Source organism: Ascaphus truei, chromosome 11, assembly GCF_040206685.1.
Source record: "Ascaphus truei isolate aAscTru1 chromosome 11, aAscTru1.hap1, whole genome shotgun sequence".
NCBI lineage: Eukaryota > Metazoa > Chordata > Amphibia > Anura > Ascaphidae > Ascaphus > Ascaphus truei.
The window spans coordinates 19,575,772-19,602,059 of NC_134493.1; the positions used below are offsets into that span (position 1 = coordinate 19,575,772).

The following is a 26,288-nucleotide window of genomic DNA, read 5'->3' on the forward strand; positions in this document are numbered from 1 at the left end:
ATCAAAGTTAGTCTGTTGGAGTAAGGAGCAAGTCTGCGTTGAGACTTGGGAGTGGGTGGCACACTAGTGCTTTAACTAGTGGCCCCATTCTATGTTTAGTAACATCTAGCTGACAAAGCCATACTGTGTCCAGGGACCTGGCACAGGGGTGATCTTCCCGAGGGGAGAGGGGATCCCACTCCATTGGGAGGGTGTACCTTTGAAAGGACAGCACAGCAAGATGTGTGGCTAAGAGAAACTCACTGTAAGGGGCAGTTGGCCCGCACCGTAAGCCACAATAAAGTCAACCTTGATCAAAGACATCTTCATGTGTGAGTCTGAACTTACTCTACATATGATGGCACCACGGAGGAGTTCCTTATCAGAATCATCCCCATGCGGACGCAGGGATCCTGATGAGGTGGAGGCGCTGCACTGGATATAGGTAGGACTCATGCACACTACCTCAGCTGCCTGTCTGGGTTGGCATTCCCTACACGACATCATGCGGGAGACTCAGGAGTCCTGTTGCCAACAGGTGCACCATCAGACACGACCATGTAATGGGGACTGGTTAGACCACAGGGGCCAATGTGAGATTGGGTGGGTCAGGCCAGGCCAGAAAATCCGTTACACTTATTTTTATTTAATTGTAATGTTGCTCATTCATTGCTATTGTTGCAATCCATCCTCCCCGGCTGTCCTGCTCTCCCTCCGTGCAACTCCTAACTCCTCGGCTGCTCCTCTGCTTCACACTGGCGGCCCGCTGCCACGTACCATCATCTCCCCCCGCCTGCCTCTATATGGGGGAGAAGAGACAGATGGTCAGCAGGGCGACCGACATTGCTGGAGAGCGGGCCACTGGGCTTTGCCCGAGCTGCCCACCCTATAGCTATCCCCTGGTTCCAGTACATCTTGCTAATCTTTCTAAGCAGAAACGTAGTAACTGTGGTGCTCAACTACTACTCTCTTAATCTTTCTAAGCATGTACACATTGATTTGCATGTAATTTGGGATGAGGAGGTTTGAAGGTTCACCAACAGACGTTTGTTTCCTTTTTTTTTTTTTTAATAAATAGTGCACATTTTCGGGTTTATGAACAAAAAAGAAAAATTATTAGTTTTAATTCTAAAACCAATTGGGTTCCGGTACAGCCAAAACACAAAACATTTTTGGAACCAAAATACCGATACCCACCCTTAAATGTAATATGACAAATAAAATTATGTGTTTTTAAACTTTTTTCTTTCAGGGGAGTACTCGAAATAAGGAGTATTTTCATTGAAAGTGGTAACATGTAGTGGTTAAACGTGATAACATTCAGCTAGTATTAAAAGTAAAAAAAAAAATATTTATTCATTTATAAAATGTTTTACCAGGAAGTAATACATTGAGAGTTCCATCTCATTTTCAAGTATGTCCTGGGCATCGAGTTATGATGACAAATACATGGTAACAAATGCACATTAAGTGAACAGGGTTATACATTATATACAAGACATTGCATGCACAGTTAAAGATAATATATGTTATAGGCGTATGTAACAGTTACAGACCAGATTAAAATGTGAGACAGCCTTAGTTTTGAAAGAACTTAGACTGGTGGTGGATGTGAGTGTCTCCGGTAGATTGTTCCAGTTTTGGGGTGCACGGTAAGAGGAGGAGCGGCCGGATACTTTGTTGAACCTTGGGACCATGAACAGTCTTTTGGAGTCAGATCTCAGGTGATAGGTGCTGCATGTGGTAGGGGTGAGGAGCTTGTTCAGGTAGACGGGTAGCTTGCCCAGAAAGTATTTGAAGGCAAGACAGGATCGATTAACTTTGCGTCTAGACTCAAGTGATGACCAATCTAGTTCTTTGAGCATTTCGCAGTGATGTGTGTTGTAGTTGCATTGGAGAACAAAGTGGCATATTGAATTGTAGAGGGTATCAAGTTTGCTAAGGTGAGTTTGGGGTGCCGTGCCATATACTATGTCCCCATAGTCTATAATTGGCATTAGCATCTACTGTGCAATGTGCTTTCTGAACAGCAGACAGGGAGGATTTGTTCCTATAAAATACACGTAGTTTGGCATAAGTTTTGGTTGTCAGGGTATCAATATGAAACCCAAAGTTTAAATGCGAGTCAAACCATATGCCCAAATATTTAAAACTAGTAACAGTATGTATATATACTAAATATAGGTACCTGCATACGGTTATGCCTTGTCGTGGCATGCAGGCTTATAAATGCTTTGGCCAAAGGGTTTAACAAAATAACCCTTTTTTATGAGATTATTATTTTATTTTAGCCTAATTGGTGGGAGCGCAGGAATCATTCTTTTTGTTTTGTTTGCCTTGTGCACATATTCCGCAGGCATCTGTAGTTATTATGATCCTTTGTAGTGCCAGTTGTAGCTTTTCCACAAGGATGGTAGAACGATATTAGGTCGGTTGTAACCCACGGAAGGTGCCCCCCCCCCCCGTACTCTTATTCTGCGTAGTGGAATAGAGGTATCACAGAGTTTTAAAAACTCGGATTGGAAATAGTCGAGTGCAGAATCGGGGTCGGGAATTAAGTCAATTCTGTACCAAGGGCAGCTGGTAAGATCAGCCAGAAACTGTTGTGAAAAAAATGAGGATCTCCCCAAAAAATGAGGAAAACCCTCAAAACAACGGATGCTCCTTCAATGGCAGTAATGAAATAATGAAATAAAGAGTTTTACACAACAGTCTCTGATTCCTTCGGTTTAAAGTGAGCCTGTGGGGGAGAAAAGTTTTATGCATAAATCAATCCATAAGGTTTGTTTGTAATGGACGCAGCCAGGGTGGGGGTCTGTATAAGCAAAAGATAATCCAAATGATGGTATTGTACTGCAATGTGTCTGTAAAGTACTTACAGTGTCTTTGTTGCTTCCCTTGTCGCACCCTGTGTCCCACACCCTCCGTCAGCTGGCCGGTACTCAAGATGAGCTGTCCGTGTCCGCCTGTCTGTGCTGTAACGATGAAAGGACCCCCACACAAATTGCTCACAGTGCGTGCTCCAGCCGGAGGTTCAAGTAGAAAAAATGTTTGAAGAGGTGGTCACTGCCTTCCGATAACAGGAATCACCAAGCGTAGTATAATAAAAATTAATATTTATTCATGAAAAAACGAAAGACCACACAAGTAGTGTATACTCTAACGCGTTTCGTCTCAGTTGAGATTTTATCAACTGAGATGAAACGCGTTAGAGTATACACTACTTGTGTTTTCTTTCGTTTTTTCATGAATAAATATACATTTTTATTATACTACGCTTGGTGATTCCTGTTATCGGAAGGCAGTGACCACCTCTTCAAACATTTTTTTCTACAGAAACTGTTGTGGGTTAAAGTTTCTAAATGTTCTAGTGAGGAGAACTTTAGGGCTTGATTGGGGTGGTTTCATTTTCCTTACACATTACACTATTGCATGGTCACTGAAAATGTCGGGTAAGATGCCAGAGGATTGGATTCTCCTGGGACTAGAGGAGAGAATCCAGTCTAGCAAAGAATGGTTGTGAGATTTTAGGTTTGTGCATGTGAGTTGGGAAATGAGTTGCGTTAGGTTAAGTGACTTGAGTTGTATCTGGATATTCTTGGTTTTAGGGTCGAGCCAATTGTAGTTGAAATCCCCAAGAAATAGCAGCTCACTCTTCTCATTCAGAGAGTTAATTGACCCAAGAAACTGGGGGATATCAGTCAGGGATCGTAGTGGGTCTTTAGGGGGCTGGTAGATGCCAGCAATAAGAACGGGCTTAGAAAAGGCGAGGCAGATTTTGCCAACAAGGATTTTAAAAGAGGGTGGCTTTGGGGGGCAATTTAGCAGCGTAAATTGTAAGGTGTCTGCAATATAAAATAACACCCCTCCTCCTCTCTTTGACCTGTCTTTCCTAGAAATTGAGTATCCCCGAATGGCAATAGTTGCATTGTGGTTTTAGGGGTTAGCCATGTTTCTGTGAGAACGATGGCTTTGGGTTTATGCATAAGGCACGGTGCCCTTAGTTCGTCCAGTGTAGGCAGCAGGCTCCGGATATTTATATGGGCGACAGATAGACCTTTATGGAATTTGAAAGGGGTATTCTAAGGGGTATGAGACAGAGTTGAATAGGGAGGGCCTGGGTTAGGTTCAATATCACCTGCTAAAGAGAGTAACAGTATAAATAGAAAATTGAGTAGTTGTTTGCAAGTTGTAATTTTGCCATTTGAGTGTGCAGTGGTTGGAGTGCTGTTTTTCAGAGTTCTCCACCAACACTCAGTAGATAGTGCAAGGCTTTTGAGTAATCCATGGTGTATGGTGAGGTTGTGTGTAGGCCAGGAGGGATGAGTTTGTAGTGGCATTTCCATGAAGTCACAATAAAGAACAGTTGAGATAAGTAGCAGGTTTATTATCAGAGGTAGGTAATGTTGCATGAAGCTGTTGTGAGCCAAGTGAGTGTGTGCAGAGTTAACAGCAGAGGTGTGCCTTTCCTTGTCAAAATGTTTTGATGCATTTGCAATGCTAGGGTCTGCTCAGGGATGGAGGAGGAATGGGAGGGGAAGGGGGAGGGAGGGTCAGTGGTGTGCAGTAAAGTGTTGGGAGAGGCTGCAGTAACTGTAGTGTACAGGGGGGGTTAATTGTGTAGACTAACAAGCATGGGATAATAATGTGATCAGATAGCTTACCGTTTGTTGCCTTGTGCAGAAGAGTTTGCAGAAAGTTCCAGTCCCCAGTCCACCTCTAGTCCAAGTACAGTCTAACTATATATATTTACGTAAGGATATTCACTTTAAGATGCAGCACTCTTAAGTTGCTAACGCCACCCTGGAAATTTCTATAAGCAATGAACATAAATAATGCATGTGATCAAAACCATTAGCCATGTCACCTCATCCCTAATACAAGTGTATTTAATAATATATAGCACAACAGTTTGGAGGTGAACTTTATTATTTATGTGTGTTTTCCTGTAAGAAATCTGGAACATTTTCCTGTCATCTCCTTTTGTAAGTCAGGAAGAAATCAGGGTGCAAACTCCTCCTTTTGTGAGATATTATGTATATGTTTTAAATGGAGCTGATTTCATCCCCAGCAAAGAAAGACAGATTCTTATGGACCCGAGAAAAACATTAAGTAGCAATGCGTATTGTATTTCCTTTCTCTCTTCTATTTCCTCAAACAAAACTCCCCATGGAAGCCAGCCCACAAAAATGAAACCTAACCAGTATTTCCTGCAACAGTGGCTGTGGCAACGCGAGGAACCCAAAGCATGAGACACACGTATGTTTCTTGCTACTGTGCACAGTCTTCTCTGCTAAGGTTCTCTGGCGCTAGGAATTGTAACCTCTTCTTGTTGACAGGCAGGTAAAACATTTTTAAACCTGATTTTGTTACTTACAGTATGCTTGAACAGTCACTGTTAGGATAAATTGGATATGGCACAGTAGACAGGTATGCACAATGTTCCCAGAGTCTGTCATGGGGAGTTCTTACAGCTCTAATTTAGCACGCTGTGTGGGGATATATCCAGGAGTTGGTAAAGGTGTTTTGCAGAATAGGAAATGGCATGTTATACAATATCTGAAAACCTATCCGTCAAGTTAAGCAGGAAATCCCCTTAGCACTGTGCTGCCTATGCAACCATGCTGTCCTGGGGATTGTTTTCCAAGTAACATTTTGTTAAATATATGCCTTTGAAATCCTGATGTCCTCGGTGGATCACCAGTGCATTACCCAGCCATGCCGAGCCCTTCTGCAGTGGGCTAGGACTCTAGGACAATTGGTCGTGGCTTTTTTGTTGCGACCAAATTGCTGCCGGCAATAGCCCCCACAAACATCGCCGCAGGGACATCTCTCCGCCGGACGTTTCTCCACCAAGGCAAGCCCCTAAACACCCTAATCTTAAACCCTAATACTAACATTACCCCTACCCTAAAAACCTTAACCCTTTACCCTAAATCCCCTTACGCTAAAACCCCTTACCCTAAAACCCTTTACCCTAAAGCCTCTCACCCTAATCCTTTACCCTAATCCTTTACCCTAAAACCCCTCACCCTAAACCCACTTACCATAAACCCTTGCCCTAATTCCCTACCCTACAAACCTTACCCCTCACCCTAAACCCCTTATCCTTAACCCCCTACCCTAATTGCTAAAACCCCTTAAGTGAACGTACTTTATTGGTGGTATGGCCTGCGGCCGAGTGTCCAGCAGCTGAATGTCCTGCGGTGTAGAGACTGCGGTGAAGGGTCCCTCAGTGGCCAAACGTCAGCAACCGTGGCAAAATGGTCACGACCAAATGTCCAGTTCCATTAGGCAGCACAACTATTCACCGCAAGTAATGTGGGAAAAGCAAATAAGCACAAAAACGCTCGCTCCGCGTATCCTACAGCAAATCACTTACATACCTGTGCCTCTAAGTGTAAGCTCGGGGTTAATTGTGCCTGTAATTTCTATGTAACAATTCTGTGTACAGTCAGTGCATTATAGCAATAAATGATTGTCTTTAAATCTTGGAATGAGTTTTTTTTATTCCATACGCCATAAAAGGGGATTTAAATATAGATGTCCTAGCTGTGTTTATGGCCAGTTCTCCCCTGCTCTGAGATAAGGTGAATGCCTCGCCTCTGTATGACACACCTGTTCTTTCTCCGCATTACCAGGAAACAAATTGCACTTCAAAGTAAACACCTAGCTCTCCTGTACCTGAGAACGAGGAAGTGGGGTTTATAGTTTAGATCTCTATATGGCTCAGATCCCCGGAGGCCTCTCATTGATTACCCTAAGTTAACACCTCTGTAAGTGTTAACATGTATCTTCAAAGTGCTGTCATCGACCGGGAACAGGCATCATGTTAACGATAACTACCGTTGGTGCTAATGATAAGCGAAAGAGGTGTTCCCTCTAAAACCGCACATCCACGGAACTCTGTTCTGGTTAACGCAGGAATTTAACCCGACGTTATTACGGCCTGCACCAAGTCCTTCTACTTCACTGATCATTTACTAGGCTCACTAACTAACACAAATCTCTTTTGCAGGTAAACAGTTGCCATAATGAACCATGACAAAGGGTACGTGGTTGACACAAATTACCCTCCCCATATGAATCCACCACCTTATTCACAAGGTACAGTATGTTTGCTTAATATTTTTATGGCTTTGTACATCAGCTGCTGGTACAATGTTTTAATAGTGCAAATATTTAAGTGGCGCTATTTTATAAGACATCTTCCAGCCCGTTCACGGAATGAGCTGTGAGCCTTCTTGTGGCATAGCACAATTTAGTAAGTATGGGCTTCAATATCATGTGATGTCGTGACATGTTATGTGCGTTAATTAAACACTGCTTCACTTGCATTGTTAAGCACTTACAGACACTTAGAAAGTGACCAAACGGTCACAAAGTCCCTTACATAATGCACTCAGTCAAAACTGAGGGGATAATAGAAGTCGTGGAATGCCAATATCCCAAAAATTGTCTGGATAATAATAATATAATAATAGCATGTTTTTGTATTGCGCTGCTAGTTATACGTAGCGCTTTACAGAGACATTTTGCAGGCACAGGTCCCTGCCCGTGGAGCTTACAATCTATGTTTTTTGGTGCCTGAGGCACAGAGAGATAAAGTGACTTGCCCAAGGTCACAAGGAGCCGACACCGGGAATTGAACCAGGCTCCCCTGCTTCACACTCTCAGTGCCAGTCAGTGTCTTTTACTCACTGAGCCGCTCCTTTACTCACTGAGCCACCATGGATGATTACGTAACTCTATCAACAACAGGGGACTGGATGAGCAGGTCACAAGGCGCTCCATATGCCATTAAAATAAAATAATAACGTTTTATTATAACACCGGAACGACGAAAAACAGTGTTATAATGAGTGCATTATGCAAGGGACTTTGTGACCGTTTAGTCACTTTCTAAGTGTGTGTACAGTACGTATCTATTTCCCCTCTGCACCTAGTCATTTTATTCAATTGTTGTTCTGTGGCTGAGCGGTTTTGTCACCACGTAGCTGTATTGTTAAGCACTTTACAGAATAGTTATTGATGCATTTGAGGCTGGGAGATGTTCTTCTGCACATTATTGTAAAGTTTGCATAAGTATCTGCTGCTATTTTCCAAGTTCTTTTCACCAGTTAAATCAAGTCGGTCTTGTGGACACAAGCAATCAATATCATAAGTAGGAAACATTTTTTTACAAGCACCATATGTAGGAAACATTTTTTTACAAGCACCATATGTAGGAAACATTTTTTTACAAGCACCATATGTAGGAAACATTTTTTACAAGTGACACTATTAAAAAGTAGCATATAAAAGAGTAAATAGCCTCATCTTAATACGCATCCTTCATATACCTAGAGAACCTTCCCCCCAAATATTCTTTAGCCAGAAAATGTGTCACATTCATACATTAGAAATATTTTTATGATATTCAACAATACCTTTTGCAGTTTGCCCTCTTATATAAATGTTTTTCTGTTTACAGGCGGAATGGAATCATTCTGTCCATATCCACCACCTTATGCTCCACCTTCTGTAACAACGACATTTTTACAGCCACAACCCACAGGTAATTCCTTTATAAATTGATCTTAAATGCATCAAACTGCTGTATACTCACAACTGTGCCTGCATCACTTTCTTTAAAATGTACATCAGAAACCTCTCTTTCTGGAAACCCTGCAGGGTCAGATGCACGAATCTCTGTTATTGACGTAACGAGGCATTAACTTAAGTTAGTGTACCATTTAGTGCTAATGGGGATATTCAAAGCTCCAAATTAATCGCGTTAAGGACTGTCTTATTGCTAAGGCGGCCCGTCGTTATTTTACGGTAGTTAGTGTTAATGATATGCTAAAGAGGTGTGGAAACCCACAGTAAGCCGTTATAGTTAATGTTGGAAATAATGTACATTTTTGAGGTCACAGCTAAACCTGGCATTACGGGGGACGCAGCTATTTGTTTTGCCTTTGTCCAAGGTGCTGAAGTGTCCCACCATGGCTTCCTATATTGCCATAGCAATTAGCAATATAGTAATGCTTTGCTTCCTATAATGCCTTAGCAATATAGGAAGCCAAGGTTAATACTCTGGACTAGCCCAAATAAATAAGCCTAAACCTATGTATTAACCCATTAGATGCCATAGTGGCCATAAAGGCATGCATCACGCATGTCTTCATGATCACTAAAGTAGCCAAGGGGTTAATACAAACGCCCCAAATATATTACTGACCGTTGCATGCATAGAGGTAAAACTGCTATGACATAATGTACAAGGGGTTAACTGTCCCATTTAACTCCCCCCCCCCCTTCCCCAAGGGGGCAAAACCTTCCTGCCAAGGCAGCTTCACCATAACCCACCACCCCTACTCTAACACCCCCAACAGATCTAAACCCCTCTACAGTACTGGCCATTAGCCCGACTAGCCAAAGGTGGCTGATAGGGCGAATAGTCTATAACAGTGTTTCCCAACTCCAGTCCTCAGGGAACCCCAACAGGTCAGGTCTTAAGGATATCCCTGCTCCAGCACAGGTGGCTCAGTCACCATGACTGAGCCACTGATTGACCCACGTGTGCTGGAGTAGGGATATCCTTAAGACCTGACCTGTTGGTGTTCCCTGAGGACTGGAGTTGGGAAACACTGGTCTATATAAACACAAGATATAATAACACCACAAGCACACAAATATAAATAAAATACAATTACAAATATTCTATATAATATAGAAGTGAGTTCCTGAAGTAATGAATATGATCTACCACTCAGCTTGGGGTTTGTTGATTAGGAAAAAGCATTTGACTCTGTCTACACCTCCGCGGTCCTAGATGCATTATGAAGACAAAGTGTTGAAGACGCTGTCCTATCACTGGTATTCGGGCGTTTCTGCATACCGTGATTGCAACACTGTCAAAAATGGCGATTTAAAAACCCTGGCGATTTTTTCTATCGGACTTTACTGCATGAGGCCCTGTTTGTGTAATTGTGTGTGTGTGACACTGTGTGGAATTATGTGTGTGTGTGTGTGTGTGTGTGTGTGTGTGTGACCGTGTGTGGAATTGTGTGTGACACTGTATGTGGAATTGTATGTCTGGGGGGAAGTGTGTGTGTGTGTTTGTGTGTGACAGAGGGTGTGGAATTGTATGTGTGTGTGTGTGTAACTGTGTGTGATACTGTATGTGGAATTGTGTGTGTCTGTGTTTGAGACACTGTGTGTGGAATTGTGTGTGACACGGAGTGTGGAATTGTGTGTGTGTGTGTGTGGGAGGGGGAATTGTGTTTGTGTGACACTGTGTGTGTGACAGTGTATATGTTTGTGTGTGTGAAATTGTGTGTGCCTGAATGGAATTGTGTGTGACACTGTGCATGGAATTGTGTAGGTGTGTGTTTATGAGACAATGTGTGTGGAATTGTTTGTGTGACTGTGTCTGTGTGTCACTGTGGAATTGTGTGTGTTTGTGTGTGTGTGACACTATGTGTGTGGAATTGTGTGTGGGGGGAGCAAAGGTAATTGGAGGGAGGGGGAATAGAGAGTGTGTGGGGTTGGGAGGCTGAAGAGTAAAAAAGGAGTGAGATGAGGGGGAGATAAATACTGTACAGGGGGAGTGTGAGGATGTGAGCGTAAGGTGGTGTGTGAGAAGGGGGTGCTCATAAGGCCGATGACACGGAGACCCCTTTGGAAACTATGTTTTATTATATAGGGGAGCTTTGAATTATTTTTGCATGGAGGCCCAAAAAATGTATTTACTCCCCTGCTCCCCACCCTCCCATTGTCCCTGGATCACTGGACCTGGCTTATACAATAAAATAATCAACCCCTGATACAGCGCCCTGGCCCAGGCCCAGGCATACAATGAGTCACACAGAAACCCATCTAAACGTCAAATAAAACACACTGATTTTACAGGTAATACATTAACCAGGGCCAAGCTGCTTTCCACCCGAGTGGAAGATTAACCCTTGCTACAGGATAGTCCTGTTAACAGGCAGGGGCAGGGGCAGCATGCAGGCTTAAGTATTGTCGGTGCCATGCTGCCCCTGCCATCACAATACCCGTTAAAGCCATTACCTATCTAGGTAATGTTGGGTTATTTGCCCTAATTTAACAGCGCTTAGTGCATCTGCCCATAGATAGCTGTTGTTTCTAAAAACCACGTTTTTTTTAATCAATGTTTAGTTTTGGGGAGCATTGTAACGTTAAACAGCTGTGCATCGTTTTTATAAACTGTGTAACATTAATATGATCAATGACAGCTACAAAAACAGGACTGGCTCTGGGTAATGCTAGACAGTGCTAAAGAAGCGACATAGTTTAATTCCAGGGAAGTAGGGGGTGACCTTGTTAATTGTATTAGAAGATTACCAATTTATGACCAATGTAATTGTATATTCTCCCTTTCATTTCGTGATGAACAGGAAAAAACGACCAAATTCTTTGTTTGCTGGACACAAAACGTCCCATTCACCATTTTGGAATAACGTGTGGAATAACGTCTGATCTTGATGCATTCGAAAATAATTACAATATTCACACAAACATGGGCACACATTTATAATTACTCACTTAACAAAAAAATGTGTATACCAACTAAACATTGTTCTTACCTCGCATTGTTACAGCTGGAATGGCAATCTCCATGCCAAGTGCACCACCTTATCCTGCGGTTTCAACCATGACAACTACAACACAACATCATCATATAGGTAATTTATCTTCCAAGTATTTGATCCTTGAAGTCGCAGTCCCTCCTAGTGACAAAGTCATGTTTAATAAGACAAGTTTTATATTTTATAACTATATTTTTGCACTTTGAATGCTTCTATAGTAATCAAATAACCTATGATCTAAATAAAGAACATATTTACAGACTACACAAGGAAATGAATACACCTGAATTCCAGCCAAAGAATAACCTATTTTTGACAGGAAACGAACATTGTATTTATGCAAATATAAATACGCCCTTAGCCCACAGTCTGCTGTTTTACCCGCAAAGATATTGTATCTGAACGTGAAACTGCAGAAAGTGGAACTGGTTATGCAGCGCTTGCAAACATAGTATGTTCTATTCTGCTCTCCTATTAATTATATTGTAGTAAATTATAATCATGGTGTAATAGAGGTAAACAGCATATCTAACGAATTGATCCAAAAAGGATCAAGAGAAGACCCTCCAAAAATGCACTCTATGATAATACAAATGTATCTCTATGATAATATATATGTTTTGTTCAGCCAGCTTACGTTTTTCTGTCTGAAATGGCATCCAAACGACTTTTCCCCATTATTTAACACGTTTCCGATACCTTCAAAGCAAGCACAGCACCACTACTTTTTAAGGATATATTCATCATGTCGCCAGTATGGGTTAGCTACAGCGGTGCGCAAACTGGGGGGGCGCATGATTATGTAGGGGGGCGCGGGCTGCGTGCGGGGAAACCTGGGGGCGGGCAGAGCTGTGCACGGGCGGCCATAAGCTCGCCGCTGCTGCTTCTATGTGTCTGTGTCTTGCAGAGGGGGCGGGGCCTTGCAGAGGGGGCGGGGCCTTGCTGCGGGGCCTTCCCTGCACACAAACAAACCCTCCTCCTCCTGTCTGTTTTCCGCCCATTTTCAGCAGCACAAGGGGGAACTGAGCAGGCTTAGTTACTCCCTCCCGTGTGTGTGTGTGTGATATATATATATATCTAGGGGGACTGCAGTGTATGTGTATATGTATATAGAGGGGGACTGCAGTGTATGTGTATGTGTATATAGAGGGGGACTGCAGTGTATGTGTATATAGAGGGGGACTGCAGTGTATGTGTATATAGAAGGGGACTGCAGTGTATGTGTACTGTATGTGTATATAGAGGGGGACTGCAGTGTATGTGTATATAGAGGGGGACTGCAGTGTATGTGTATGTGTATATAGAGGGGGACTGCAGTGTATGTGTATGTGTATATAGAGGGGGACTGCAGTGTATGTGTATGTGTATATAGAGGGGGACTGCAGTGTATGTGTATATAGAGGGGGACTGCAGTGTATGTGTATATAGAGGGGGACTGCAGTGTATGTGTACGTGTATATAGAGGGGGACTGCAGTGTATGTGTATATAGAGGGGGACTGCAGTGTATGTGTATATAGAGGGGGACTGCAGTGTATGTGTATATGTATATAGAGGGGGACTGCAGTGTATGTGTATATAGAGGGGGACTGCAGTGTATGCGTATGTGTATATAGAGGGGGACTGCAGTGTATGTGTATATAGAGGGGGACTGCAGTGTATATGTATGTGTATATAGAGGGGGACTGCAGTGTATGTGTATATAGAGGGGGACTGCAGTGTATGTGTATATGTATATAGAGGGGGACTGCAGTGTATGTGTATGTGTATATAGAGGGGGACTGCAGTGTATATGTATGTGTATATAGAGGGGGACTGCAGTGTATGTGTATATAGAGGGGGACTGCAGTGTATGTGTATATGTATATAGAGGGGGACTGCAGTGTATGTGTATATAGAGGGGGACTGCAGTGTATATGTATGTGTATATAGAGGGGGACTGCAGTGTATGTGTATATGTATATAGAGGGGGACTGCAGTGTATGTGTATATGTATATAGAGGGGGACTGCAGTGTATGTGTATATAGAGGGGGACTGCAGTGTATATGTATGTGTATATAGAGGGGGACTGCAGTGTATATGCATATAGAGGGGGACTGCAGTGTATGTGTATGTGTATATAGAGGGGGACTGCAGTGTATGTGTATATAGAGGCGGACTGCAGTGTATGTGTATGTGTATATAGAGGGGGACTGAAGTGTGTGTGTATGTGTATATATATAGAGGGGGACTGCAGTGTGTGTGTGTGTGTATATAGAGGGGGACTGCAGTGTGTGTGTGTATGTGTATATAGAGGGGGACTGCAGTGTGTGTGTATGTGTATATAGAGGGGGACTGCAAAGTGTATGTGTATGTGTATATAGTGGGGGACTGCAGTATGTGTGTGATTGTGTGTGTGTGTGGGTGTTGTGATTGAGTGGGTGTTGTGTCTGTGTTGGTTGTGATTGTGTGTGTGCTGTGCCTGTTGGTTGTCTGTCTGTGTGTGTTGGTTGTGATTGAGTATTGGTTGTGTGTATTGTGTGTGTGTGTGTGTGTGTGTTGTGATTGAATGCAGCGGTGCACAAACTGAGGTGGAGATGCCCCAGGCGCAAGATTATTTAGGCGGGGCGCGTGCGGCAAAACATGGGTGCGCAGGCTAAAAAGATGTGCGCAGGCGGCCAAGAAGATGTGCATGCACGGGCAGCCGAAGATGTGCGTGGGCGGCCAAACAGAATTGTGCAGGTGGCGGCCACGTGATCACCAGCCTAGGACCGATGGTACCATCGTAGTAGGCCGGACTGGCCGTTGTAGGGCACACGGGCCCATATCAGGATCCGCAGCAGATGGGATAAATGTCTCTTTATCTCCAGCTTCACTTGTGTGGTCCACCGGCTGGCGCATCACCACAGCTGGTTGTTGGTCGCTGGAATCACTAAGAGAGGATGGGGGTAGAGACACCTTACCCTGTGATTCCGGAATCTGCGGTTCTGAGTGTGGAACCGAGTCTAGAACCGGGGTTAGAGTGCACGGGCCCTCCGAAACCTTTGTGGCTGGGGTAGATGGGTCAACAGCATCGATCACCCCAGTAGAGAGGTCAGCAGCCTCTTCCTCTGCGGGTTCTGTAGGCCGCAGCAGCATGGGCCTCAGGAACTGTGCCCCGCAGTAGGCACACTTGGGTCCCCAGCTCAATTCGCCATCTGGAAAATCACACTTGGGGCATAGGCCTCTGACGTACCTTTTTCCTTCCAATCTCACTGTCTCAACCCCTCCTGGTAGCTGATAGAACTCAAAATTCATACCACCAGAGTTTAAGGTCTTTCTGTAAGCACGGGCACAAAAGAAACGTTACATGCTGTCCTTCTACTGGCCAAACACCATACAACTGAGGATGTGGTTCACGGCATCCTGTACTTTCCTCAATGGAGACGGCAGTTACTGATTGAGGCTCACTGTGCTTGCTCCCCGTGGTGAAATTTAAAGGAGGGGTGGCACACTCTTTCAAGGGGTGTTTCTGGTTCTGCACTGCGCCACTCAGTTGGCGGGGGCGGGGCTTAGGTTTTCCCGCCAATCCCGGACAGATTTTTGCAACACAGTTTAGCGCAGGCTTGCAGTCAGCCACACGTGCGCTCTCCTGCTTTGGCGGGAGACGCCATTTGAATGGGTCACCGTAGACTAAAGGGTAACCCTCAGATGGGCCCCCTGACACAAACAGTGTGGACGGTGCTTCGGACAGGCATATATCCTCAGTGAAGCTTACCACGAAAAGCATCGTTTTCCACGTGGACGTGGGATCTTGTTCTACAGCTAAGCCACATGCGTACAGCCACCCAGGAATTTTACACATATACTCCCTGACCTCTCCAGCGGTTATAGTAGCGGGGAGGCCTCCTACCGCCACCACGCGGCGGGGTTCAAGATCTTGCCGCAAGGCCCAAGTGAAGACTTCGTGTCCGGACTTTATAAACATGGTGAAAAATGAATTGGACAATGTGATACAAAAATAGAATAGGGCACCCCAGGTCTGATCTCAGCAGCGCCTCCAAATGTAACGGGTATTCCCCCACCCCCAATCGCAGATACAGTGAATGTGGGGGGAACCTATATGTTACCAGGTGTTGTGCGTTAGTGTCAGGCTCACAGGAGGTCTGAGCCTCCGCCAGTGAGAGCCTGGGGTGAATCCTCTGGAACGTTCTCGGTTTCAGCGCCTCCACCTGTGTAGGGTTCTAGGGATGTAGAAGGTTGCCTACACAGGACCCGCATATACAATAACCACGTACTCAGGGATGTATATAACCAGTTTACTGTAACGCAGAATATATATGCAGGCAATAACACACTCTTATAACATACACTACTAACAGAGTAACTCCACAGTCACCGTATATCCCCACACTGGGTCCACAGCCCAACCCCCTTGACCCGTGGTCAGCGCTGCCACTATGTGTAGTTGTGATATGTTAGGATACGTTGGTGCACTTATGGGGGATACCTGCCGAGCGCTCCTGCACTCGAGCCTGCAAGCAACTTCGAAAAGGATCTGCCGCTTGGTGATCCCGTCTGAGCCGATGTTTCCTCGCATGGGTCCGCCAGGGGCGATCCCACCCTGGAGATAGTCTCTGTCTCTGTGGGCACAGACTTGAGCCCAAGTCTGTTCTCTGGGAGCGCAGCGTCCGCTGAGTCCCTAACTGACTCTGTGAACTAAGGTGATGATCACTGCTGCTATAGGCCATCCCTACAGCACAGCAATCCTTAAATGGCTTCAGGGAAAACTCATAGGGGCCTACGGGATAGCCTGTTCTATGCAGGTGGGTCACTGACCCCCTGCACCCACACTACCTCTCCCGTACCACCCGGGTCCCCTCTGGCTACTTCTTACTACTACTCCCCACACATGTACATGATACATAAGCTTGGCCCCCTGCAGACGCACTTACCAGAACTCCCTCCTACTGTCTCTGTACGTTCTCCCTACCTACCACTTAGACTGTAAGCTCCTCGGGGCAGGGACTCCTCTTCCTTAATGTTACTTTTATGTCTAAAGCACTTATTCCATGATCTGTTATTTATATTATCTGTTATTTATTTGATTACCACGTGTATTACTACTGTGAAGCGATATGTACATTAATGGCGCTATATAAATAAAGACATACAATACAGTACACCTGCAGCAACGCACTGCAACCTGCTTGGTACCTGCAGCGAACGTGCTGCACACACACACGATGCCGTCTTGTCAGCACTCACAGCACTGACAGCCGTGACACCGACAAGACGCACACCACACGCACCTAAGGGTAGGGTCCCTAACCTGTGGCCGTCCCTTATTAATTACCCACTAACCTGGTGGGGAGTTGGGGCCTGTCTGGGGCCTGTGGTTTTTCTCTGGCCTAGTACAGCAGAGCCATGCTCTGTGTACACTACCTTCCCCAATCTCTTCCTGGATCCAACTGACAAAAACCCTGTCTGCACACAACATTGTTGCAACTCGGCAGCATGAGAATCTGCCAGCTCTATTGGCTTCAATGCTGCCTGTGACCAGGGTGAAAGGGCAGTCCCCAGAGGCTGCTGGGAATTGTAGTCCTTGGCGCAGCTCTTTCCTATGGGGACCGCGTGCACGATCTTTACTGCGCATGTGCGACGATGTAATGGCCGCCGCTACGCTTAACTGCGCCTGTGCAACCTCCCAGAGCTCCGGCACACTGGCGATGGCCACCGCTACCCTGGCCAATCTCTGCGCATTGCGCGAACCTCGCGCCGCAACCAAGATGGCGTTGCCCGCCGGGAGAAGTCGCCGTCCCCTTCCCCCACTGTCACAGGGGTAAGGCAGGGGGCAAAGGAAGATCAGGGGTACCGGGGGTGACCCCCTTACAGGTACTACCCCTGTCAAATGACCATATGATAACCTAATTAACTGAATTAAAAGAGATAGCCATGGTAACCTAAGGTAAAACAGAAATTAAGAAAATCATGATTTTTAACACTACAATTTTTTTTTAAAGGGCAGGAAATGCTCAGGGGGGGCAGATTATTATATGAGTTAAACTCATTAAGGCTTCTGGGGTGATTGCTGCTTTAAAATAAATACTTTGTTTGGGAAATCCTTGCAAATCATATACAGTACATGGAGTCTCTGTTTGTCCTACTGCCTGATCAGTACCCTCCATCTTTCCCTCCTCGCTGTTGTTTGGTCCACTGACTGGGAGGGGAATGTACTGTATAATGTACATTATATCTGATTATATTACCGCTAGGGTAGAAGAAACGAGATAAACGACACCCTCCTCACCATCTGCTGTTAATTAAGCTTTCATACTTTCATCAATAATTTAAAATAGTTACACTTGCCCAATTAAAAATGAAAGAAACAATACCTTCTGTTTATCAGACTCAACGTTAAATTAAAACTATCATGGTTCCAAAACTACTTTTCTGAATACACCCGCCTTTAACTGAATGGAGTTAGTATACCATGCTGCATTAAATACATTTTTGGGTTGATACAGTACATAGTAATTAATTTTGAGCTAACACTAATACCTGGCTCTTAAACCAACCTACGTAACTATAACTTTACAACAGCTGTTCTGCGATATGACCCTCTACTCCCTTATAACTACCCTCTATCATTTCTGACATTGTAAAAGATACAAGCCTCCGAAGAAATAATGCAGCCCCAATAGAAGTTGTTTGTACCTTCAAGGCAGAGAATCTATGAATTTCATTTCGTATCATAGAAAATTCAACTTTACCACATTAAAGGCAACATATATTTACCTTTATCAGATATTGTGGGGGTGTTCTTGGAATGCACGCCCTAATGTTTTCCTTAGTATATACTGTACCACTACAGCAAAAGTACACATATAAAGCTTTAAGTAACGGAGTAAACAATGTGGGGATGTAAATGTGATATATGTTTTTTTTTTGTAGTTGTAGGAAACCGACCTGCTCCCACAACCCAAGCAACAGGTAAGACTTAATGCACCCACTCTAAATCCCTGTGATATACACTGTGGGACACAAATAGAGGATAGCATCATGTTAGCCCATAGAATAGACAAGCAAAAGAAAGGTCAAAGTGATACGCAGTGGTTAAAAAGAGTGCACCAAGTCCCTTCTTCAGGACCATGTTTGTTTGTTTGTTTGTTTGTTTGTTTGTTTTTATACAAATGAAGCTGAAATAGCATCACATATTTCTACAAGAATTACATCCTAATAAGTCTGGATATACTGATATACTGATGTTAGTCACAGTGTGAAACACACAGTATAACACGGTGATGCAGAAAATCACATGTAGATTGGTCAGGAATTCAGTTAGAGGTCTGTGGTGTCAGGACAGATAGTTAGTGTAAGGCCGCGAACCACCAGACCCTTGTCCGAGTGGTCCCTGCTCCCGCTGCCTCCTTCCGACAGGGCTGACTACGTACTGTGACGCGTCAGCCGGCCGATGCTGCAAGAATCTTGTGAATTTCGGCGTTGACGCGTCACGTGGTACGCGAGTCAGCCAATGGGGGGGAGGGGAGGGAAGGAGCTAGGTGGGAGGCGCCTTGGGCGGGGAGCAGGGAAGGAGCTGCGTGTTATTAAAGTGTGTGTGTGTATGTGTGTATGTTTGTGTGTGTGTATATATGTATGTGTGTGGGGGGTGGATGGCACCACGATCAGAGCCCGCCCCCCTCCCTCCCACTCCTGCCCCCCTCCCTCCCACTCCCGCCCCCTCCCTCTCCCGCCCCCCTCCTTCTCCGGCTCCCTACAGACCGCATATCGTGGTCTGTGTCTGTCAGCGCCCGCCTGTCTGCAGTGCGGGCGCGCTGACTGAGGGAGCGGGGCCTTAGCCTAACACAGCAATGCAGAAAATGTCATGTAGATAGGTCAGGAATTAGAATGAAGGTGTGAAGTGTAGTTAGCAGGATGTCTGTGTGTAGGGATAACGAATTACAAATGTGACCCTCCCTGCCTGACTCATAGGGAGTTTACATTGGTGTGCAATGTTTAGCCACTCAGCATGGATTACGTTACCTCAGGGTGCTGGATTCAGGCGGCTCAGCGATGGAGTTAGCAAGGTTGGAAAATAATGGGCGCTAGGAACTTGGTAGTACAACAGTCTTTTATTCGTGTCTCCAGACACGAGGACCACTCACACACACATAACAACATTGTACTGGTTTTATAACAGACATACAGTGATGTGAAAAAGAAAGTACACCCTCTTTGAATTCTATGGTTTTACATATCAGGACATAATAACAATCAACTGTTCCTTAGCAGGTCTTAAAATTGGGTAAATACAACCTCAGGTGAACAACAACACATAACATATTACACCGTGTCATGATTTATTTAACAAAAATAAATCCAAAATGGAGAAGCCATGTGTGAAAAGCTAAGTATACCTTATGATTCAATAGCTTGTAGAACCAGCTTTAGCAGCAATAACTTGAAGGAATCGTTTTCTGTATGACTTTATCAGTCTCTCACATCGTTGTGGAGGAATTTTGTCCCACTCTTCTTTACAACGTTGCGTCAGTTCATTGAGGTTTATGGGCATTTGTTTATGCACAGCTCTCTTAAGGTCCAGCCACAGCATTTCAGTCGGGTTGAGGTCTGGACTTTGACTGGGCCATTGCAACACCTTGATTATTTTCTTTTTCAGCCATCCTGTTGTAGATTTGCTGGTGTGCTTGAGATCATTGTCCTGTTGCATTAACCAATTTCGGCCAAGCTTTAGCTGTCGGACAGATGGCCTCACATTTGACTCTAGAATACTTTGGTATACAGAGGAGTTCATGGTCGACTCAATGACTGCAAGGTTCCCAGGTCCTGTGGCTGCAAAACAAGCCCAAATCATCACCCCCCCCCACCACCATGCTTGACAGTTGGTTTGAGGTGTTTGTGCTGATTTGCTGTGTTTGGTTTTCGCCAAACGTGGCGCGGTGCATTATGGCCAAACATCTCCACTTTGGTTTCGTCTGTCCAAAGGACATTGTTCCAGAAGTCTTGTGATTTGTTCAGATGCAACTTTACAAACCTAAGCCATGCTGCCATATTCTTTTTAGAGAGAAGAGGCTTTCTCCTGGCAACCCTTCCAAACAAACCATACTTGTTCAGTCTTTTTCGAATTGTACTGTCATGAATTTTAACATTTAACATGCTAACCTGTAGAGTCTGAGATATAACTCTTGAGTTTTTTGGAATTTCTCTGAGCATTGCATGGTGTGACCTTGGGGTGAATTTGCTGGGACGTCCACTCCTGGGAAGATTGGCAACTGTCTTGAATGTTTTCCACTTTTGAATAATCTCACTGTAGAATGATGGACTTTAAATTATTTGGAAATGGCCTTATAACCCTTCCTAGATTGATGGGCAGCAACAATTGCTTCTCTAAGATCATTGCTGATGTCTTTCTTCCTTGGCATTGTGTTAACACATACCTGAATACTCCAGACCAGCAAACTGCTAAAACTTCGGCTTTTATAGAGGTGGTCACACTTGCTGATGATCAATTAATCAAGGACATTTGATTAACAGCACCTGTCTGCTACTTAGCATCTTAATTGCTATGGAAGCAGTAAGGGTGTACTTAGTTTTTCACACATAGCTTCTCCATTTTGGCTTTATTTTTGTTAAATAAATCATGACACGGTGTAACATGTCATGTGTTGTTGTTCATCTGAGGTTGTATTTACCTAATTTTAAGACCTGCTAAGAAATAACCTTTTCTAGACAGATGAGCATCCATAACTGCTTTTCTGAGGACCTCAGAGATTTATTTTCATCGTGGCATGAGGTGTTCCCACACACCTGCATGGTGAAGACCAAACTCACAAAGTTTCTGATCTTTATGTAGGGTGGGGTCTCCCAAACTCACCCCTGAAGATCTACCTAATTATTTAAACACCTGATTCTATTTGTCTCCTTTAATTTACCGGATAAAACCAGAGTTTCACGTACTTTTGCATATACCCTGAATCTTAATTACTCATTGTTTGTCTAATTCATACATCCTTTTGTTTCAAAAGACATGGAATTGGTTAATATAAACCCTACTAGCTGATATACCCGGCGTTGCCCGGAGGCAGGGAGGGGGGGCGTAAAAGGCAGGGGGGGGGGGGCTTGAAAGGCATGGGGGGGCGTGAAAGGCAGGGGGGGGCGTGAAAGGCAGGGGGGGACGTGAAAGGCATGGGGGGGGCGTGAAAGGCAGGGGGAAGCGTGAAAGGCAGGGGGCGTGAAAGGCAGGGGGGTGAAAGGCGGGGGGGTGTGAATGGCAGGGGGGGCGGGGGGCGTGAAAGGCAGGGGGGCGGGGGCGTGAAAGGCGGGGGGGCGGCATGAAAAGCAGGGGGGCGGGGGCGTGAAAGGCAGGGGGGGCAGGGGCGTGAAAGGCAGGGGGGCGTGAAAGGCAGGGGGGGCGTGAAAGGCAGGGGGGGCGGGGGCGTGAAAGGCAGGAGGGGCGGGGGCGTGAAAGGCAGGGGGGGCGTGAAAGGCAGGGGGGGGGCGTGAAAGGCAGGGGGGGCGTGAAAGGCAGGGGGTGGGCGTGAAAGGCAGGGGGGGCGGGGGCGTGAAAGGCAGGGGGGGCAAGGGCGTGAAAGGCAGGGGGGGCGTGAAAGGCAGGGGGGGCGTGAAAGACAGGGGGGGCGACACACACACACACACACACAGTGTCACACACACACACAGTGTCACACACACACACAGTGTCACACATACACACCGTGACACACACACACAAAGTGTCACACACACACACACACACACACACACACACACACACACACACACACACACACACACACACACACACACACACACACACAGTGTCACACACACACACACACACACAGTGTCACACACACACACACACACACACACACACACACACACACACACACACACACACACACACACACACAGTGTCACACACACACACACACAAAGTGTCACACACACACACACACAGTGTCCCCCCCCCCACACACACACACACAGTGTCCCCCACACACACACACACACAGTGACCCACACCCACACACACGTCACCTAGAGCGACACACATGCGACACCTACCTCTACTTCCGGGCGCCGCCATCTTCTCACTCGGCGCCGCGAGGGAGGAAGGGGGTCCTTCTGGCTGCCGCCATCTTAGGCGCCGCGAGGGAGGAAGGGGGTCCTTCCAGGCGCCACCATCTTAGGCGCCGCGAGGCAGCTGCAGCCTGCCTGGCCACTGCCTGTTCCCCCGCCGGGGATGGTGATGAGCGAAGCGCCGGGAGGGAGAGGTGAGCTGAGGGAGAGGTGAGCGGAGGGAGGGAGGGAGAGGTGAGCGGAGGGAGGGAGGGAGAGGTGAGCGGAGGGAGGGAGAGTTGAGCGGAGGGAGAGGTGAGCGGAGGGAGGGAGGGTGACATGAGCGGAGGGAGGGAGGGAGAGATGAGCGCCTGGAGGGAGAGATGAGCGCCGGGAGGGGAGAGATGAGCGGAGGGAGGGGAGAGATGAGCGGAGGGAGGGGAGAGATGAGCGCCGGGAGGGAGAGATGAGCGCCGGGAGGGGAGAGATGAGCGCCGGGACGGGAGAGATGAGTGCCGGGAGGGGAGAGATGAGTGCCGGAGAGAGGTGTGTGTGTGTGTGTGTGTGTGTGTGTGTGTGTGTGTGTGTGTGTGTGTGTGTGTGTGTGTGTGTGTGTGTGTGTGTGTGTGTGTGTGTGTGTGTCGCCGAGGGGGAAGAGAGTGGCAGTTGGGTGACGTCAGACCCACCAATCTGATTGGCTGAGGACCAATCAGATTGACCGCAGATAGCACTAACCATTTGATTTTATATATATATAGATTGGGTATTTAAGAAAAGACTGGTTTTGATTCAAGAAGGATATCATGCAAAAACTATGGAATTTCTGTAATTACCATTGGGGTTCACAAACTTTTTCTCGCCAATGTCCAATGTTACATTAGCCATCCGGCCTGGTCTTCAAAAATTAGCATGCCTGATTTAATTCCACTTACTAACTAAACTCAATTATTTTGTCTTACAACAAACTCTAGACCATGTGGTCAATAGATTCACTTTAGATGAATAAACACCACCGAATTACACTACACCGAAAAGTTTGCAATTAGTACTGAAATTCATGTATAAAAACAGTTAATGCTTCACTGCTGAATAACTCTACAATGCAACCTGTTAATATGCAATGTACTGCTGGGCCCTTCAGTCAGGAGGACTAACATACGTTGCCCATAAAAATAAATGGTAGCATTCATCTCATACACCAGGGTAGGCAAACTCCAGTCCTCAAGGGCCACCAACAGGTCAGGTATTCAGAATATCCCAGCTTCTGCACAGGTGGCTCAATCAGTGGCTCGGTCAACGACAGCCACAGATTGAGCCACCTGTGTTGAAGCAGGGATATCCTGAAAACCTGACCTGTTGGTGGCACTTGAGGACTGGAGTTGGCCGCCCCTGTCCTAGACAGTAGTTGACATTTTGTCTTTTCTCTGGCTGTTTTCAGTGATCGGGATGCAGGCTGCTCCTGTAAATACAATTCTTGTGACTAGCAGTTTTCTTGGTACTCCAGTATCCACCGTGTGCATTTACTGCCGCCAGTACGTTATCACACGGGTTTCCTACACCACCGGAGCTTTGCCTTGGCTTATTTGTGCAGGTCTTGCTGTTTTGGGGTGAGTATTGTTTCATGATCATTTTAAAATAATTTTGGAAAGTATATATTAGTTGTGTTAGCTTTTGTCTTTAGGATGAAAAGAGAACTACATTCTTGTATGCCTGGGTTTAAAAGAATATATAATTTAAAGCAAAAATAAATCAAACCAAGTTTAACTGCTTATATGGATATACCAAGAAGTGTACTAACCCTCACGCCTGTAAATGGGTAAGAGATTCGGGGCACATGCATCCAGCATCGGTACGGGTCATCCCACCCATTCCTGTGACGGTAACACGTAAAGGCACTTGGTGCGATAACCCATACCGGCACTTGGTGGGATAACCCATACCGGCACTTGTTGGGATAACCCATACCGGCACTTGGTGGGATAACCCATACCGGCACTTGGTGGGATAACCCATACCGGCACTTGGTGGGATAACCCATACCGGCACTTGGTGGGATAACCCATACCGGCACTTGGTGGGATAACCCATACCGGCACTTGGTGCGATAACCCATACCGGCACTTGGTGGGATAACCCATACCGGCACTTGGTGGGATAACCCATACCGGCACTTGGTGCGATAACCCATACCGGCACTTGGTGGGATAACCCATACCGGCACTTGGTGGGATAACCCATACCGGCACTTGGTGGGATAACCCATACCGGCACTTGGTGGGATAACCCATACCGGCACTTGGTGGGATAACCCATACCGGCACTTGGTGGGATAACCCATACCGGCACTTGGTGTGATAACCCATACCGGCACTCGGTTCGATAACCCATACCGGCACTCGGTGGGATAACCCATACCGGCACTCGGTGGGATAACCCATACCGGCACTCGGTGGGATAACCCATACCGGCACTTGGTGGGATAACCCATACCGGCACTTGGTGGGATAACCCATACCGGCACTTGGTGGGATAACCCATACCGGCACTTGGTGGGATAACCCATACCGGCACTTGGTGGGATAACCCATACCGGCACTTGGTGGGATAACCCATACCGGCACTTGACGTAATTCTTTATTTCTCTCCACAAGGTAAGTAATAGGAATCTAGACTCAGTATCCATATTGTTTAAAAGTAAACAAATATATATATTTTTCTAAGATAGTCCTTAAAAAGTGGTGTGTATTTAACTAGCTATGGTGGAGATGGACTGATCTCCGAATGGGTTGTTGCACAGTCATGTCATTCATGTCAATGGAAGTTCATTTGGCATTGCAATGCCATAACCTGAATCAGAGGTTGGTGAATCTCAGTGTGTAGGTGAACATTAAAGCAGAAATCTCCTTAAAATATGTTTTTCATTAAAGTTCTTAAACTGTGTGGTCCCTGCAGCTGAAGTCCGATTGCAGGAGACCACAGGGTTCTCAAGGTATGTACATTTGTTACTGTGCTAGTCAGCAAGCCACTAGGGTCACCTAGTAGTTACTTTCTATTGGCTGCTGGAGACATGCCGACCGTGGTGGTCTTATTGTGTCTGCGGTCATGATTTTAGATCTCAGTTTTTCACAAAAAAATAATGTATGAGGATAGAAATAAAGAAAATTTTCATGGTGACATGAAGCAAGGCTTTCAACACCAGTCAGTAGGAAATATGATACATTGTAAAGATGACCAAAAATTATCATAACATTTGTACTATATTGTTTTGCCGCATAGCCCTTTTTCCATTGGCATCGTAAATTCAGTCGCTCTTGGCAAAGTGAACCAATTCCACTGATATATACTGTAATTAATGGGTCTACTTTTGTTGATTGACACTTTTGTTTGAAACAATTACAAACATTCTATGTAATTTTTAAATCTCAAACTACATACATACAGTTGTGTTGCTCACATGAAATCTAGGAGGCATGTAAATCCTTTTAACTGTTCCCTAAAGAAACTGCACATAGAAGTTCATTTTGACACATTGCCCATTTTCTGCTTGCGATGCGTTTCTTACATTTGATGCAAATTATTGGCAAGGAAAGTTTGCGCCATCTCAGACCTGGTGGATTTTTTGGACGCAGATAGAAAAGTGACGCATAGAGACAGAGGGTTTGATACAGTACATCTCATT

General features: G+C 45.5%; 1 protein-coding gene and 1 long non-coding RNA gene across 7 annotated transcripts in view; one reads left to right on the forward strand and one right to left on the reverse strand.

The window, feature by feature from the left end:
• Positions 1 to 614: 614 nt before the first annotated feature.
• Positions 615 to 8,667, reverse strand: LOC142463068 (uncharacterized). Of its 3 annotated transcripts, XR_012787358.1 has the most exons (6): positions 8,588 to 8,667; positions 6,134 to 6,282; positions 5,357 to 5,468; positions 4,644 to 4,792; positions 2,859 to 2,954; positions 615 to 778 (listed from the first exon to the last, which is right to left on the reverse strand). It is a non-coding gene; the product is annotated as an uncharacterized LOC142463068 (long non-coding RNA). The 3 variants fall into 3 exon arrangements; XR_012787357.1 differs by lacking the exon at positions 8,588 to 8,667 and having other exon boundaries at positions 6,134 to 6,880; XR_012787359.1 differs by lacking the exons at positions 5,357 to 5,468; positions 8,588 to 8,667 and having other exon boundaries at positions 6,134 to 6,869.
• Positions 5,127 to 26,288, forward strand: part of LOC142463066 (lipopolysaccharide-induced tumor necrosis factor-alpha factor homolog) — a 40,995-nt gene continuing 19,833 nt past the window's right edge. The window contains exons 1-6 of one of the 4 annotated variants that reach the window (XM_075565318.1): positions 5,127 to 5,318; positions 6,998 to 7,086; positions 8,453 to 8,536; positions 11,586 to 11,669; positions 18,485 to 18,523; positions 24,048 to 24,216. In XM_075565318.1, the coding sequence (XP_075421433.1) occupies positions 7,014 to 7,086; positions 8,453 to 8,536; positions 11,586 to 11,669; positions 18,485 to 18,523; positions 24,048 to 24,216 (449 nt within the window). In that variant the 5' untranslated portion in view covers positions 5,127 to 5,318; positions 6,998 to 7,013. Of the gene's footprint in view, positions 5,323 to 6,621; positions 6,756 to 6,997; positions 7,087 to 8,452; positions 8,537 to 11,585; positions 11,670 to 18,484; positions 18,524 to 24,047; positions 24,217 to 26,288 lie in introns of those variants that run through there. The other 3 variants (XM_075565319.1, XM_075565316.1, XM_075565317.1) reach the window with 3 other exon arrangements.